Source organism: Eleutherodactylus coqui, chromosome 1 (genome assembly GCF_035609145.1).
Source record: "Eleutherodactylus coqui strain aEleCoq1 chromosome 1, aEleCoq1.hap1, whole genome shotgun sequence".
NCBI classification, from domain to species: domain Eukaryota; kingdom Metazoa; phylum Chordata; class Amphibia; order Anura; family Eleutherodactylidae; genus Eleutherodactylus; species Eleutherodactylus coqui.
The window spans coordinates 424365365-424383854 of NC_089837.1; the positions used below are offsets into that span (position 1 = coordinate 424365365).

The 18490-nt window shown below is 38.4% G+C and overlaps 1 protein-coding gene across 3 annotated transcripts in view; it reads right to left on the reverse strand.

Annotated features, from left to right (window-relative positions):
• PCDH17 (protocadherin 17) overlaps window positions 1-18490 on the reverse strand; it is a 189054-nt gene that overhangs the window by 107930 nt on the left and 62634 nt on the right. For 2 of the 3 annotated variants that reach the window (XM_066581412.1, XM_066581428.1), the window contains one exon: window positions 18271-18443. In XM_066581412.1, coding sequence (XP_066437509.1) covers window positions 18271-18443 — 173 coding nt within the window. The remainder of the gene's footprint in view (window positions 1-18270; window positions 18444-18490) is intronic. The other variant, XM_066581421.1, reaches the window with a different exon arrangement.

Below are 18490 nucleotides of genomic sequence, written 5' to 3' on the forward strand. Positions count from 1 at the left end.
TTTCTCAGAAACCATAAAGCTGAGGGAAATTTTTTTGCACACACATGTACCTTAAGGTCCTGGAGGCATACTAAGCAAGCCTCTATGTGTATATACTGAGGAGAATCTACGTCATCTCTATGTGTATATACTGAAGAGAATTTAACTGAACTCTATGTGTATATACTGAGGAGAATCTAACTGACCTCAATGCGTATATACTGAGGAGAATCTAACTGACCTCAATGCGTATATACTGAGGAGAATCCACTTCACCTCTGTGTGTATATACTGAAGAGAATCTACCTCTCCTCTATGTGTATATACTGAGGAGAATCTACCTCTCCTCTATGTGTATATACTGAGAAGAATCTAGCTAATCTATATGTCAATATACTGTGGAGAATCTGCCTCATCTCTATTTGCACACACTGAGGATAATCTTTCTCACCTTTATGTGTATATACTGAGGAGACTGTAATGCCCCTCTCTGTGTATATACTGAGGACAATCTAACTTACCTATCTGTCTATATACTGAGGAGAATCTACCTCACCTCTATGTGTAAAAAAAATAGAAAACTTATTCAGGCATCAATACACTCTGTAGTGGTGAGTGTAGTTGCACATACATCCATGTGTTTTTGCCCCAAGTGTTTCAACATCTCCTAATACACAAAAAAATTAGTTAAACATGTGAACAACGCATGGTCACCTCCACGGAATATGTCTTGGGTAAAATGAAGAACCATGCAAAATGGTGAACATATTTTATTCCTCGGTTCCTCTGAAGTAACCGCGACTTCATAAAATTTGTAGCAAATTAACTTAAGTGAAGCCGGGTATGTCAGATAGTTACTATATAACAAACAAACAAATAAATAACTTTAATGCCGATAAACCTAACCCAATTTAACCAAAACTGCTGATCTATGCTATTAAAGGATTGTATCTTATCTCAAGATAACAAATCCCATTGTAAAGCAATTCAAAGTGTAAATAAACAACTCTAATAACACAGAACACAGTGATATTACATAACATTAAAGGTGCTTTTAGACAGAATGATCATCGATCAAAAACGCATTCAAATGAGTGAAAATGAACAACAATTGTTGGGTCTAAACGTGAGACAATGAGTGAGCGATGAACGAAAATGCTTCGCTGTTCGCTCGTTCACTTTGTGCAAGCATAAAAAGCATCATTAGCTCGTTCACTTATCGTTCCGTTTAAACAGTGTTCGTTCAGTCTTTCACATTTGCTTATACTCCTTTAAACAAGCCAATGATGCCCCAGACTGTCTAAACAGACTGCACGAGAGCAAACGAGCTAGCGGTGATGTCACTTGTTCATTCACTATTCCAAACGAGACTCGTGTCATCTAGTAGGACCCTAAAGTACATCATTACGTCAACGGATTGCTTTCTTCTGTGAAGTCTATAACTATTCTAGCCCATTTCCAGTTATTAAGATCTCCTGCACTGATAATAACATCTATAGTGTCTAACGCAGCAGTCAGCCAGTTTACTATAGGTCCTGTAGGTCATATGAATCTGTATTATCATGCAATTACATTCTACAACAATACAGATTTACACGCTTTTCATGGTTTGTGAAAAGTGGGGTGGCAACCTCTGTGAGCATTTCATTGCCTAACATCAGGAACTGTTATCCAATATCTGTTAGAGATGTAGGAGAGCAGAAATGATACTGTACATGACTTCACACAAGAATCTTTTTCATTAACCTTCTACGGTATATTGAAAAGCCTTCCTGGAGGTTCTGTACTCTTCCAGGTAAACTTCATATCCTTATCCTCATCTGTCCAATAATCTAGCATGTTTGTTAATCTGCCACTTTGTTTTATGCTGTAAATTACATGAATGAAAGAAATATAGAATCGTACTGCATAATAACTTGTGAGACTGATGTGGGGAATATGAAGAGATCTTACATGGGAGGACAATCTCATATTGTAAAGATGTCTGTTCTTGCATGGCATTAAAGCATAAGCTTTTTTCTAAGTCCAGGTGCCAGTAGTGAAATAATCTTTCCAAATCATTTGGTGCCATGTATGCAAAATACTAAACCTTTTCTTCAATCATGTAAAGAATATTTATGCAGTGTGCAACTAGTTCCAACACGACAAAAGAGATTTCAACAAAAATGTTGTTGATCTCTGATTCTCTGAATGTTGACTGCTTCCAATTTCCTACGATTCGGAAAAACTCAATTGACTGTTTCACAATAGCTTCCTCCACATCAAAAAGGAAAATCCAAAGCAATACTTGTCCAAATGAACATATTAATAAATCACTAACCATAGCATAAACGTGCCAGGCCAAACATCTCTACAACGCAAAAGGGAAAATGAATAAAATTATCATCTGTATTAGCGCACAATAAAACAAGCTGCATAAAAAGACAGATACAACAGAGGTAGTCAACAGAGACATAAGCTGATAGCGTTCTAACCACGATATGTCAAGCCTGCTAAAGTGGCAGTGTAGTATGAAAGCAAAAGTGCTATATTCAAAGGTGTCTACCTGGCAGGCAAAAATGATAAATGTACTTGTGAGTGCATATGGATATACAGAGTGGAACCTTGGGTGCGATATGTCTCCCACTATGTATACCTACATGTACTTGCAAGAACATTTATTATTTTTTATCTCATGGATATTGCATTTTGAGGTTTGTCTGGTATATGCCTTTGTTTTTATACTCTGCATTGTCATGTTAGCAGGCTTTACATATAGTTGTTATACCTCTGTTAGGGCTTAAACAGATGGGAACACGTGATAATACACTCGCCACTACGGAGCGTATTACTGCATGGATCGGGGGTGGGGGTGGGTTTGACTATTCAAAATCTATGCTAGTGCATGTGAGTTTGAAAGAAAAAGTGAGAAGATAGGTACTACTCTATCTTTCCCGCCTATAGAAAAGCTATGAGCAAGGAAGATAGGGTAAGTCCATACTACGCGCGAGAATCCCGACAGTGAAAATGTGACTATTGAAATCAATGGCCTTGTTTCATCCCATTATGATTTTGACGGCTTCATAACGGGACAAACATACGCCCATATGTCTGTTGCTTCATGTTTGTATGTGTTCTTCTATTCATTTTCACCTTTGAGTTGTAGAGATTTTTCTGTCTGGCACTATATTCCGCAGCAGGGAAGCACTAATGTCACAGCGATTTTCCGTGATGAACCTATCTTAATGATAGGTTTATCGCAGAGAATTGCGGCATGCCATGATTTTAAGATGCGAGCGGAAAATTGTAAGCGATTTTTCGCTTGTGTACATTGGGCTGCGCTTTCCATAGTTATCCTATGGAAAGCATGTCATGCATGCTCTGCGTGCGATTTATCGCTGTGTATCACGCTATGACAAATCATCCGAGGACACTCGGTCTTATGTAGTGGGAGTTGATTTATAGGTTTCTCCAGAAAAAAAAATATACATAATAATAACAACAAACATAACAAAACTGCATACATCATAAACATTTCCATTCAAAACACTCACAACATTAAAAATACATAGACTGAGAAAATCACTAAATACACTGAACTCGCACAGGAGGTGAGACGCCTGTGGAGAATGGATGGGGTACTTATTGCGCCTGTCCTCCTTTCTACCACCGGGGTTGTGCCACATCCACTACACAAAATTCTAGAAACTTCACATCTAAACAAAAACAAATGTATGTTGCTGCATTCTGTCAAGTTAATGTTTGTTACAATTTCATTAAGCAATTTATTATTCTTATTTATATAACTAAGAAAATTATATCATTGTTAGTCTTCTATTCCGTTCGAGCATATGCTCACTTTTGCAAGACATTATTTATTGCTGCATTGCATTTAAAATAGAAAGTGATGCAACTTTGCATAAAGTTTACTCTACAAACAAATGTTCTGTGTAATGTGATTCTACACACCTGTGTTACTCCCTGCCTGTAGCTTAGCATATGTAAAAGTATCTTTGAACTGTTTGAGCCAGTGCGTAAAAAGATAGAAAAGGTGAGAGCCCACAACAGTTGATAACGTTTAATCTCTTGAATGGGTGTTCACAACTTCAATTTTATGTCACATCAACAAGATATGCCATAAAAGTCATGTGGGTGCAGGTGTAACGACGAAGCCACATATAACATTTTCTAGCAAAGCTATTTTCAAAGTTGCTTTATTCTTTATTTGACTGCAGTGGAGTAGTGAAAGCTCTTGTTTACAAAATTGTACATATCCTTTAAAAACAATCACGAGGTAACAACAGTAGCAGATTTCTATACTACCCATAAGAGGGATAGGGCAATTAGGCTGCTCTTACGCAGGCCACTTTTTAACGCAATTAGTGTGGCATTTGAAATGCCACACTAACTGCGGTATAACGCTCCCATTGATTTCAATGGTGCTTCACAAACCAGCACTCCAACGCGAGTTTTTAGCTCTATTTTTGCGTATTTCAGCTCTTTTTAGCGCACCTCATCACCCATCCCAATGATGGAGTGTGTTAAAAAAACGCTGTAAGGAGTCTAACATTGATTTGCAGGAATGCTGGCTCCCAACAGGTGATGCTGCAGAGGTATTGTTCCATCTCCCTTATTTGCATATTACCCAGCAGAGCATGAATGGCCTTATAAGTCTCCTCACTCACCTTCTAGGTGCTCTCCTTAACCCCTTCATGAAGCGGCCCCCTTTTTTTTCTATTTTCGTTTTTTCCTCCCCCGTTTAAAAAAATCATGACTCCTTTATTTATCCATCGACGTCGCTGTTTGAGGGCTTGTTTTTTGCGGGACGAGTTGTAGTTTTCAATGGTGCTATTTAAAGTACCACCAACGGGGATGGCTTGATAGGCAGTCTCTCAAGGCAGCCTTGGGGCCTTTCAGAAGGCCATGACACCTGCACGGCTCCCCCGATCTCACCGGACGGGGGGTGCGGGACCCCCGAACGACGTTCGAAGGATTTAAATGCTGCTGTCAGAACTGACAGCGGCATTTAAAGGGTTAATAGCCGTGATTGGCCGATAAACAGCTGACGCCCGCGCTGTATGAAGAGAGGTCGCCCCGCAACCTCTCTTCATACATACCCCGACGCTCCATGACGTAAATGTACGTCCTGGAGCGGGAAGGGGTTAAGGGGAAAAGATAGCATTCCTAAAAAACTCTGTCAAACACTGTAACATGTATTCAAAAATAACGCACAAAATCACAATAGAAATGGTTTTGGATGTGGCATTTTGTTAACGTATGTGTGAGAGCGGCTTTAGGGTTTAAAACTAATCACACAGTAGTTACAGTAGTAACATTATCAACACCTGTTGAAACATTACTTTGGAAGGCTTCAAGTCTTTTAACACTATAATTTCCAGTTTGCTTAGTACTAAGAAACTCAAGTCTCCCATCCTGAATTAAACAAGAAGCTTTAAGGCTATCTTCATTACATTATTATGAATTAGATGAACTAATGACTTATATCTGCAGCTTGCATGAAACATTTGTGGCAATAAATGCCTATGCCAGATAATGTTTTACAAAATGCAAATCTCTTAATTCCCTGTTAGACACTGAACCATAAGCGTGACACTCGCTTCCACTGAGATTCTGCATAAATACTTAATCCGAGTCATCAATATCTTGCATGAGGTGTTATCTTGTCATGCTATGTAGTTTAAGGAGCTGATACATCAAGCAAAACTAAGTTTAACTATAATTGATGACTCATCAGCGCCGAGCGTCTCATCGTGCGAATTCTTGTCACATCAGGAAAACGACACGATTTCTCTGTAAAATCTATCATGCCATATGAGTAGATGCAGCTGTAAATTAGAAATCTTTTTATTTCCCTTTTCCTCTTGAGCAGCATTTGTGTACCAGAAATGCATTCCACTTTAAAGTAACCTTTGATATTGAAATATTTGACATTTCCAAATAAAATGCTGCATTGTAAAAGTTTCAAATGAAAGCACAAATGAGGCGATCACAGCCTAATAATAGCAAGCAATCCCATATAATAATTCTGCTGTGTCCTTTCTCCCATGACCTTTACTCCAGTAAGAAGCCTTATTTAATTCTATCTATTGAGGGAACATAAAAACCGTTTATGTAGCACTGGGCAGAATCCCACTGGAAATAAGTTTGAAAGAATACAGCTTGGTTCATCTTTTTTTTAAGTGTTACTCATTTTATTGGCTAAACACAAGCAGACAATAATTGGGTGCACTGGGGTATCATTTAAGAAGGTTTAGTATGAGTCAATCTAATTTTTAACACAGGTTTTATTGACTGTTCTTTGTTTAGGCTTGGAAATCCAGTAAGGTGCAGTTGTTTAGCATCGGAAGGTTTTTGTTCTTTAATGTGCTAATAAAAGCAGAGGAAAGACTGCTATTCAATAAGTCAAAGTGCATTTGTGTCAGCGTCATTATCTGAGGCTAACAGTGGCTATGTCAGATACTACTTTTAAATTGTAATGAAAAAGAGGGCACTAAGAGATCATTTCCTTGAGATGCAGGATGTCATCTGAAGTAAAGCACACAAGACGAGTAGGCCTCTGGGAATTATGGAAGCACTTTGTTTACATACCTGTCATTTGCTTGCATTGTTCTCAAATAAATTGGTCTAATAAGATCCAAGCTTCATTAAATTCTACCATAAAGTTCAAATTCCTGCTAAGTACACTGACAATAATGAAGATGATGAACAATTATTAGGCAACTGCTCTTATATAACGCAAAGATACGGAAATATTTCCTTATTGTAAGATAACATTCTGTCTGCAAGCCCCCTATTTGCTATTGAGTGTTTGCAAATGTAATAATATGGAGGTTCCTAAGAAGATCCTTTCTTTTGGGAGAAAGGAACAATTACTCAGTTTATATACATCATATAAGATGGAGTAAGAAACTTCCGGACGGGCCATATATAAAGCATAGGGTGTTATTATGTTATTACAAGGGTGAGGTTAGTTATTGTACAATAACTTACAATAATATTAAACAAGATTATTTGGTTTATGTACATAATGTTTATTCATTGTATCATTTTTTGCTAAATTCCCTACAATTTTCAAGAATTCTGCTTGTTGTGTGAAAAGTGAAATCTATTTGCTAACATGAAGAGATGCAAATCTTTCATGTTCTAGCGCTAGTCATGTAGTTGCAGTGCAGGTCATCAATATCAGATCAGTCAGGGGGCTGATTCCCATCCCCCCCCACCCCTCACCACCAATTGGCTAAAAAGCTGCAACGCTATGGTGAATGCAGTGCGGTCTTCATTGTATACCAGGCACAGTGCCATTTATTTTGTAGTGGCTGTGCCTGGTATTACCCCTAAATTCCATTTACATAAGTGGGACTGAGAAGCAGAAAGGTCAAAGGTCATCTGACCAATGACTGTGACATCACAGGCCTATAGATAGATCATCAATTTCTAAGTCCTGGAAAACCGATATGACTATCAGATATTAGTTAGGCTAAGGAAAAAAAGTTGTGTTGTTGCTGTTTTCAGCTCACAAAATAATGCCCAAACTGACACATTTATTACAAACAATCTATGTAACGGAGGGCCACATATAAATTAGAAAGCAATTTTCAACTCTGGATATAAACAAGAATATTAGCAATAAACAAGATATAAACAAGAATATTAACATTCAGCAATATGAGGCCTCACTCACACGAGGGCAAAATACACAGAATTTGGACTGAGTATTGATCAGCATTTTTAGTGCGCTCATGCTGCATATGCATTTTTTGTGCAAGTATTGCCCCTCGTTTGTACTGTATATTTCATGTGTGCGAAAAACGCAAGCTCTGCAATGTCCACTTCCTGATCTATTTTTTTCCTCTGTCTAGTTTCTTACAAACTTGAATTATACATGCAGCATATTCTACGCACCCCATACACTTGAATTGGAAGCTTACATGTGTAAAATACCCCAAAATAGGATGCATTCTGTTTACACGGCACATAAAATATGCATATTTCAAGACCCCCATACAAGTCTAGCATTGAACTTTCCATCTTGTATTGAAGTTTAGACTAAATGCTGCCATGGCTGAAGAACAGCAGTTTAGTCATCCATCTTTCCTTTAAGGGCTCGTGCATAAAACCATATTATGGTTTAAAGGGTTTGAAAGTGAGACAGCATAAGGGCGCCCACCCACTGGCGATTTTTTTCCCTGCGAAATTCACAGCATTTTTTTCTCTGCAGGGGTCTATGGGACTTGTAATGTTAAAATCGCGATCGCGCAAAATCGCGATTTCGCGGTAAATTGCGATTTTGCGCGATCGCGATTTTAACATTACAAGTCCCATAGACCCCTGCAGAGAAAAAAATGCTGCGAATTTCGCAGGGAAAAAAATCGCCAGTGGGTGGGCGCCCTTACTGTAGAAAAGCAAGAGTGAGTAGATGTGACCACCTTGGAACCTTTATTGAGATGGCTGGTGGCGCTATTCTAATATCACTCCTCGGATATCTGTGAACAGAAACATTTTTAATATTTGCAAATGCAAAAAAAAGTTTAGAATTACGGTCTGCATTGAACTATTAAATATATTTGGGGGACAATGCTAAGTTGGAGGTTGCACAGAGCCATGATATGGTCATATTCATGAGCTGTTTGGGTCTGTTTTGTATGCAGCCAGAATAAGACTTCCATAGAGGCATATGTCACCTCTACCGAGCTTCTGATTGCCTGCAATTTCATAATTATGTACATTGTTTTGCTCATAAAACATGACATCGAATAACACCTTGCTCTTCTTTACATTACATTGTTTCTATGTTTGTCCTTGTATTGAGAACTAAAAGATGAACCATGGAGGATGACAATTATAGTTCACCAGAGAAATTACTGTTTCTTTCAAGAAAAGACCTTAGATTTACTTAGCATTCCATTTAACTGATATGATCATATCTTTCCAAAAGCTAAAGTCTCGGTAATGTAAAAAAAGATGAGTTGTAAACCAAGCATACAACAATGGGGGTATTTAATGTATTCTGAAGTGGCCAAATGATCTAAAAATGGCCCTACAATCTCTGTAATGAGGCTATCAGATCCATTTAAAATGTTTAATTTCCCACTGAGTAGCACTACACATGATTATGGTCAAATAGCACTCTTTCTGCTCTGCTGTAGGAAAATCATGATTAAGTGGTTTATTTATTTTCTGTGGCACTGTAAAAGCTATAATGTTCTCCAATTCACTCCAATGAGATTATTTTTCCTTATATGGAGCTTTCATTTGCGTAATATAAAATATGCGTCTGCTTACAATTAAAGAGTAGCTCTAGTGTGAAATGTCTTCCATAAAAAAGGCCACAACATATTTATACAGATCAATGTCCAATTATAAACAGAGAACCACTATGGTAAAAGGTCAGAAAATAATATTCTTTCTGGCATTTATTACTTGCAAAGCAAGGTCTCATACAAGGTCAACCCTCAAAATATACAATAGAATTTACATTGCGGTACATTAAGTATTCCACGCAACGCAATTCTGCAGTTTTCAAGAAAATTGAAAATTTGAAAAGGACACAGCCAGCGATATTCTACTAGATGAACTGCTTTTCTGAAGTACTATCTCATCTTTTTAAATGTCTTCTCCAATCCCGGGTCCTTTAATTGGTCTAATTTATGAGCCAAGAGACTATAGCACACACTATTATGCATATCACAGAATGTTATTGATAAGAAACTGAGCTTTAACTAAGTTTTCTGTTTCTAATAGCATTGATCATATATTATGAATGAGCACTTCTAGGGATTGATGCTCACTATTAAGCAGATCATTATTGGTGTGGGTCCATGAGAAAGTGGGGATTTTAAACAGGCAATACAAAACTGTTAATTATTATTATAGAAATAAGCCTATATTATCAGGGAAGATGGCTGAATATACAGATAATTTGCATTGGTTGAAAGTAGAACAAGAAATAAAAGCTTTCCACAAAAGTTTATATATAAGGATCTGTCACGTTCTTGAATAATTGAAACTTTTAGACCTACCCATCACTCTTCTTTTTACTTCTAGCCCCTTCCCTCTCTGTTCGTCCACAATCACTTTTGTTATTTTCAGAGTCCACGTTACAATTTTCTACTATCAGGCTCCGAAACAAGTAAGAGCAACTGCACTTAAGGGAGGGGGGCTACAAAAAAACAAAAAACAGCTGATGGAATTAGTGAGAGGCTGTAACGGTATGCAGCCAGTTTCACTTGTGAGAGGACATGACATGTTCTTTTTAAAGGGGTATTCCAGGCATTTAGCCTTTTGGAGCACTGATCACCTGTTCTCAAAATAGGCCATTAATAGTTGATCACCAAAAATCTACTTCTCAGGATTCCTGGCGATCATTTGACCTTGGCCCCCCTCACTGCAGCAGGGCTTAATGTCCATATTGGGGTTGGAGACAGAAGTTTTATAGAAGGTATAGTTCCATTGTATGTGAGCAAAGCCTTCTATTATACTTCTGGCTCTGACCCTGGGGTCGGAACCATTAGTGTAATAGACGGCTTTACTCCTAATTGAATCAGTTGCAACTATACTTTCTATGGCACTTCCTGCTCTGACCCCAATGCGGATGGTGCTGTCACAAGCCAGCCCACTGCAGTGAGAGATGGGGATGAGATCAGATGATCATCAGGAATCCCAAGCAGTGGATCTCTTCCAATTAAATATTGATGACGTCTCCTGAAGATATGTCATCAGTACTAAAAGGGGTTAAATTGCATAATTGCAAAGTAAGAGAAACAAATTCTCAGTTGTTTAAAGGTAGTACCAGTAGGATTCCAAAGTTATGTTTGCTCATTTTTGATTCCATCCAGAATCTAAAGACAGCCTCATAGAGGTGTATTGGAGCTATCTTTACACATTTATGAGGCCTTGTTCAGCTGTAGCAAGCAGCAGAAAATGAGCGAACAAAGCCCCCCTCATTCTAGTGATCAGTAGGGGTCTCAGCAGCGGGACCCCAATGATCAATATTCTTGACATCTCTCTATGACATGTCGAACGTTTTCTGGAAGTATAGGTACTCTTTAAATATTTGGTGGTGTTTTTTCTAATACTACATGTCAATATCTATAGTGAAGAATAATTGACATACCACAGTTTTCATACTGGTCACAGGGCATCATAATAGCCTGACACTCCCTGTTTTGCAGAGATACTTTTTTTGCAGTCATCTCATTATTATTAGAGGAAATATTACAATGAAAGGAAACACTCTATTTTAAAACTAGAGGTACAGTGTCCTCTGAAAAGAATGACTAGAACAGTCTCCCACCGACATACAAGTCAACTGCGGGATGTATTAAAGTATTTACCCCAGTTTTCTGTTATAAAGAATGAGTATATTATGGTGCATCCCATAATTTTCAACATTTGGGCTATTTTGTGCTTCTCTTGCCTTGTGGTGAGAAGAGTGGGAGGGATTTAAAATGTAAGGGTGTGGCCTCTGCAGACCAATGTATTTACTATCATTTATATTAGAAACTGATGTTAGCGCAAATCTATATATATATTTATAGCGCAAATCTACGCCTGCTTACAGCAGGTGCAGCTTTTTATTTCTGGTACACCAATATCCAAAGATGCACTAAATTTTTTTAAGAGGCATACGCCTCTTTATAAATTTGGCACATTGTACTCCAACAGATTGTGAATTAAAACTCACAAATTAAACATCTGTCTTAATAAATTCCCCCAATGAGTCATCTCCAGTCTTCAGATTCCTATGATCCATGTGGCTGCTGTAAAGCATATTTCTGAATGCTACTAACAATTCAGGCAATATGGCAACCCAATAATTATGTGCAGAAAGCAGAATTAAAAAAATCTACCATCAGAAAATGAAAACACATGAGAAATAGACTATGTGTCAGCATCTGGTTTTAATTGGTAAGGAAATATATGTGATACATTCCCTTTAACAGCTGAATACAGCTTATTTTATGACTATATTTAGTCTGGATTCCATTACAACACTGTACATTGAAACTGGATAAAGGATTTCTGAGTTATCATACCCCAGTTTCATTCTTCCTATCAATGTATTGCTATTTAGGCACTTTGCTAATATTTCTGTAAGCATAAAAGAGCTTTGTATGTCCTTCTTTGAACACAGTTCACATATGCAATTAATCGACATGAACCATTTACCGTAGCAACTTTGTAAAGATACTACAAAGTTTCTCATATGTATCTAGAGTTATAGCCTGGATACAGAGTTGCATTCACAATTCTACAGGTTGCTATGGGAAGTAACCAACAAGCTTGTCACCAGACACATCCCGGACATCTTTAAAGAGAACCTGCCTCTTTTTATTTGCAGTCCTATCTCCAGACACCTTGTTACAGAGCAGCAGGAGCTGAGCACATTGATATAGTTAAGTGCATTACTTGTACTTTAATCATTGACGACTCTGTTTATGAGGTCCGGTGGGTGGTCCTATCAGTGACTGACAGCTATCTGTGTATGAGTGTCTTTGCAGACATAGCTGTCAATTACTGATATGGCCGCCCCCACCGGATTCCCAAGAATGGAAAAAGCAGATGTATTTATGAATAAATTACCAGTTATTAGAGATGAGCGAGTATACTCGCTAAAGCACATTACTCGAGCGAGTAGTGCCTTAGCCGAGTATCTCCCCGCTCATCTCTAAAGATTCGGGGGCCGGCGCGGGTGACAGGTGAGTTGCGGTGGGGAGCGGGAGGGAGAGAGGGAGAGGGAGATCTCCCCTCCGTTCCTCCCCGCTCTCCCCCGCCGTTCCCCGCCCCCAGAATCTTTAGAGATGAGCGGGGAGATATTCGGCTAAGGCACTACTCGCTCGAGTAATGTGCCTTAGCGAGTATACTCACTCATCTCTACCAGTTATACTGAGTTTTTCCAACAAAACTATATATAAATCTGGACAGCTCATCCTGCTCTACTATATACTGGCCGCAGATTACACTGCATTTTCAAAGTGACAAGTTCCCTTTAATGAGCTTTTATAATGTAGAGTGACAGGGTTTGCTACTTCATACAGAGGTGTAAAGAGGACACATGCAAGATTATAAATGACTAGAATAAGGTCTGTGCAGGCACTGAGCCAACAGGGAAGTATACACAACTGGAACTGCAGCTCTTGTTTGTGATACACTCTGAAATGTGGAATAAGTACAAGTTAAGTAATGCAAAAACAATTTTTAAAGTTGATTAATATGCATTTAACTGTTAAATGTTTGTGTTATGCCTGAATGTGTTATACTTGGTAAACAAATTTAATGCTGTCTTTTTTAATATGCATTAGAAAAGTTGACAACTCAAAATATGACAAAATTAACAATTTATGCATGCATTTGTATAAATAAATGACACCAAAAAGTTCTAAATACTGTATTATCACACGAAATTCACAAACTTTTCAATTTGTAAAGATGTATGTGTCAAATTAGTCAGGTGTTTGTCTTTTTAACTGAAGATGATAGACGTTCTGTTAATTTGAAAATCTGCAACATGCAGAGATATCCATATGGACTTTGTCTGCTACATGTAAATGGGGTTTTCAAAACAGGCAATGTGAGAATACAGAAAAATAAGTACTACAAAACTGGAAAATGCGGCTCCAACTCAGCAACTGTCTGCTGCTTGGATACAACAGTCCTGTGTAGATGCTGCATTTGCATTGTCAAAACTGGAGGACAGAAACAGAGACCAGAGGGAGCATCAGAACAACATTGCTGGAGCGGTGGGAGATTTTCCAGGTCAGTAATACTTATTTTGCTTTTTTCTCGCATCTATGCTTCCTGCTAGACTTTTAAATATTCTGGACAATCCCTTTAGGGTGCATTCACATGAGCTTGTGCGTATGCGTACATTGGTGCTCACAAAACCACGCACCTACGTACGTGCACAAACATGCGTGAGTGCAGGTTGATGCAGCATTGCTTTCAATGGGGCCACGGGTGCTGCCCCGGCTGCATTGAAGACTATAGGATGTCGGCACCCCTGCAGTGATTTTTTAGGGAAGGGCTGGAAATATAAGCCCTTGCCTGAAAATCACCCAAGGTTTGTGTTAAAAAAATAAATAAAATAATGGCCACGCGCTGCCTGTGATTGGCTGAGAGCTGTGACCAATCACAGGCTGCACTCAGCTGTCAATCAGTGAATGGCTGAGTGCTGCCTGTGATTGGTTGAGCCAATCAGATACAGCCCTTTTAAATCCCTGCCTGCTGAAACAGATTCAGAGCAGTGCAGGGAGAAGAAAGGCTGTATGTGCCTGAGCCCCTGCAGCTGAGGAGAGGTGAATATATATATATATATATATATATATTTTTTTTTTTCTTTCTAACACATTCTAGGGATGATTTTTAGGGAAGGGCTTATATTCAGAGCCCTTCCCTGAAAATCCCTGCAGGGCTTGCCAGCAGCCAACTGCTTTCAATGGGGCTGCAGAAGCGCTGGTCCCATTGAAAGCAATGGGAGAACATCGCAATCCTCTGCCACAGCTGTCATGGCTGTGATAGCTGTGGCAATTTACTTTAATCCGCATGGGGAATCCTCTTTCCACTGAATACTATGACAGTGCAGTCACTGTGTTCAGTGACAAGGGGACAACCAGTGGGGAATATGTACACGCACCACGGGCCTATGGTGCACGCATGTCCAATCTTTTACAGTTGCACGCCTGTAAAACACGGACATGTGAACACACTATAGGGAACCAAAGGTTCTAATAGACAGGTGATTTGGTGTGCACAATTGCGAGCACATAATCACGCCACTCTAAATCCACCCTTAATATATAAATTCTTGCACACTACTTCCTTGCATTTCATTGTGTCCAGGCTAGGAAAACACTGTCTACCTGACAAACTATAACTTACAATAAAGAACCTTGATCCTCTATTGCCGTAAACTCCTGTATTAGCATTTAGGAGACATTACTTAGTCTTATATATTACAGAATACAAATTTTATTTTTAATACAAAGCTTTTTCTGCAGACAATATTTAAATAGTTTGTGCACTATTAACTGGTACAGAAGGAACATAAGTGTTATTTATTCCTTAACAGATGAAAGGGATGCAACTCACACAGAGAACAAGACTTTGTACATAATATATTGGGCTTGCAGGGTAGTTTTCCTTTTATGCATTACTATCAAATGCAAAAGGAAAATGTGTCAAAATGAGAACCATGTAACCATAATAACTTGGGGTCTATACATATCTACAAGCCATCCTTGGATTACTGAGCACTCTTGAGGAACAATCATAACCAAATGTTTTTAGGGGTATTGATTTTGTTGCATTCGATGTTTTTCAATTCATGACCTGCACAAGGAGACACAAGATCTGTTTCATGTTTATGGATATTGAACAATGTTCCCTTCTGGACAAATGAGATGTGGACTATTTATAATCATTACTCACTGTGATATTATATAGAGACTATGTAAGAATCTCATAGGAAAAATCATAAAGGAATAACCCTTTTTTCATTTATAGCAGAACACATAACAGCATACTATAGATGCGCATAGATTAGTTCCAAGAAAAAGAGCTGGGATTTGCTTTACTTCACTTACTGTACTTTACTTTTTTTTTAGGAAGAATGGAGACAAGGGACACAAGTTTCATTACATCATCACCGACTTATGATGGAAAAGAAGCACCAAAATCATATCTTTTATAGTTCAAGTTCCCTACAAGGACATAAAAAAATCTAAAGAGAATAAATAAAAATAGTGTAAAAAAAAAGACATGAAAAAAGAAAAAAATTCTCTGCTCACTTTCACCTGCTTGTATTAAAAAATTAAAAGTTAAAAAATCCACATATTTGATATCATCGTATCCATAAAGACCTGTGCAATAAATTGGGCGCACTACTTATCCTGCAAGGCAAAAACTGTATAAAAAAAACAAACGAGCTTGATGCTCGTTTGAGTATTAGCGTACTTGATAGTGCTCGTTACTGGAACAAGCATCAAGCCGTGTTCGACCCCGCTCAGTTTTTGGCTCTTCCCTGCTGTGACAAGCCTATTTTGGCCCCTCCCCACCAGCAAATTTTTTGTCTGGCAGGTAGGGAGAGAGAGAGAGTAAGAGACGAGCCTAGAAAAAAAAGAAGAAAAGCTCGGCATCCGGTGTCCTACATACAAAAATGCTCGAGTCTCCCATTGTAGTCAATAGGGTTCGTTACTCGAGTAGAGCTCTCGAATTTTACGAAAAGCTCAACTCGAATAACACTGACATGAGCATTTGGGTGCTTGCTCATCTCTAGTATGTACCTAAAAATGATGCCAACTACATGATGAAAACTACAGATCGTCACACAAAAAACACAGAAATTCTCAATGGAAACATAAAAAAGTTATGGGACTTTGAATGCAACAATGTAAACAAAAAGAACTTAAAAAAAACAGGTTTTTATTGTGCAAAAGTGTAAAAGGAACCAAAAAATTATTTTGGTATTGTCGTAATCGTACCAGCCGACGAAAAAAATGATTATGTCATCTATGCTGCATGTAAGAGGGCACAGTCAGATGAGCGTGGTTTACACGCTGCTAAACAAGGTATAAACTATGCTGCTGTCATCTTGAAAAGAAATTGTGTGACCGGACTGTTTATAGCTCCATGAAGCAGCCTGGTCACACATCTGTGGTGTGGGCTGCATACTTCCAAGTCTCCCATAGGAGCCTACAGAAAGCACCCTGCACCACTGCGCACCACGGAGCTGACAGGCGAGTTGGCACTCACTGTCCTTCCTTTTTTAGAACTTGCAGATTCTGCGTTTTCTAAAAAGGGTCCACGTGAATGCTTCCATAGGAACCTATTGGTTCCTATAGCAGAGTGGTTTACACGCTGCTGCAGCAGCGTGTAAACCACACTCATCTGACTGAGTGCTAAGCCTGTAAAAAAAACAATGGCAGAATTGATGCATTTTATTTCCCTGCCCTTCAAAAATCACCATATAGCAATATTTATGGGAAAGCAAAAAAGTTATGACATTTGAAAAGTGGAGTTAAAAATAAAAAAAAATGTTTGCGTCCTTATGGCCAAATTGGCCATGTCCTTATGGGGATAAGTAGCTGTGTGACTCCTATATGAATTCTACTGCATTTATTGGTTTCTAGATAAAGTCAACTCTTTTAAAATATTATATTTTTATTTCCTTTAAAACAATTCCTTGTGACTTGAAGGGGTTATCCAGGGAAATACACTTTATCAAAACCTTGCTGAACCTACGGTAGTAAAAAAGCAGAATACATTCTTACTTTTTCCCACAACCCTGTTGCTGCTGTTTCACTGGCACCCAGTCCCTGATGATCTCCGCTTCTGGAAACAGAGTGATGACAACATGACACTAGATCACATAAGTGCCACAGTTATTTACTGGCTAAACGGAGCTGGTGATTGGCTTCAGCAGTCACATGACCCTTTTGTTGGAGACATCATTGTCAGCTCCCTACAAGTGAAGACCAGTAGGGACTGAGCTCTGGCGAAACAACAGCGATGGGGGAGTAAGACAAGGTGAGCATGTATTTTGTTATTTTACTATCGCAGGCTCAGTAAGGTTTTGAAACAATGTGTTTCCTTGGATAACTCCTTTGACTCATTTTGGAAAAATGCTCCTCAATTTATGAGATGTTCCATAGCATCACGGGCACCAAATGACAACCTTAATTTGTTATGTTTTGGATGTTTTTTTGCAAAAAATTTCCTTGGATAACTCCTTTGACTCCTTTTGGAAAAGTGCTCCTCAATTCATGAGCTGCTCCGTTGCTCCATAGCATCACTGGCACCAAGTACCAACCTTAATTTGTTATGAATTTTTTTGTAAATGTTCATGTTTTGCAGAATAAACATTGTGAAAAGTGTATCAATTTTAGATCACTATTACAAAAATGTTTTAATGTGTATGAAACTCATCTTACATAAAATGTAATAAAATGTGTGCCTATACCCTAACATACACAGTATCTCTTTGGTGGTAGCTAGTAATTTCCTGTATGCTTTCTATTTACAGTAATGTAATGAGGATAGTTGGAACCTAATGGAAGCATGTAATAAAATTACACATATACAGTATCCACATGGAACGGTTAAATATTAGACTATTTACTGACCTTACTCCAGCTTATGCCACTTGGCTGAAATAAGACATGTTGCAAAATATATTTCAAACCTCTTAGTTCAGATTAAAATGATGAGGTTACTCAGTGTGTAGCGATGCAGCTGAAACACGACACAGTGTGATATTTAACCCTTCCTTAACATGATAATGGTGTGGTTACTCACCCTGCTCCAGTGGTTGGCATTTCACTGTAGTGGTTTTCATCTTAAGGGCTTCTCTTACAGACATGTCACAGCAGGAACCTTTGTTAGTGTCTTGATCACTGTCAGCTTGATCACTGTCTCCATGACCACTGTCCCTTAGGCTTGCTCTTTCCGGGTCTTTGAAGGTTGAACTACTGATTTAGTTTAAAGAAATAAGTAAATGTAAGTATCTGCCAATGAG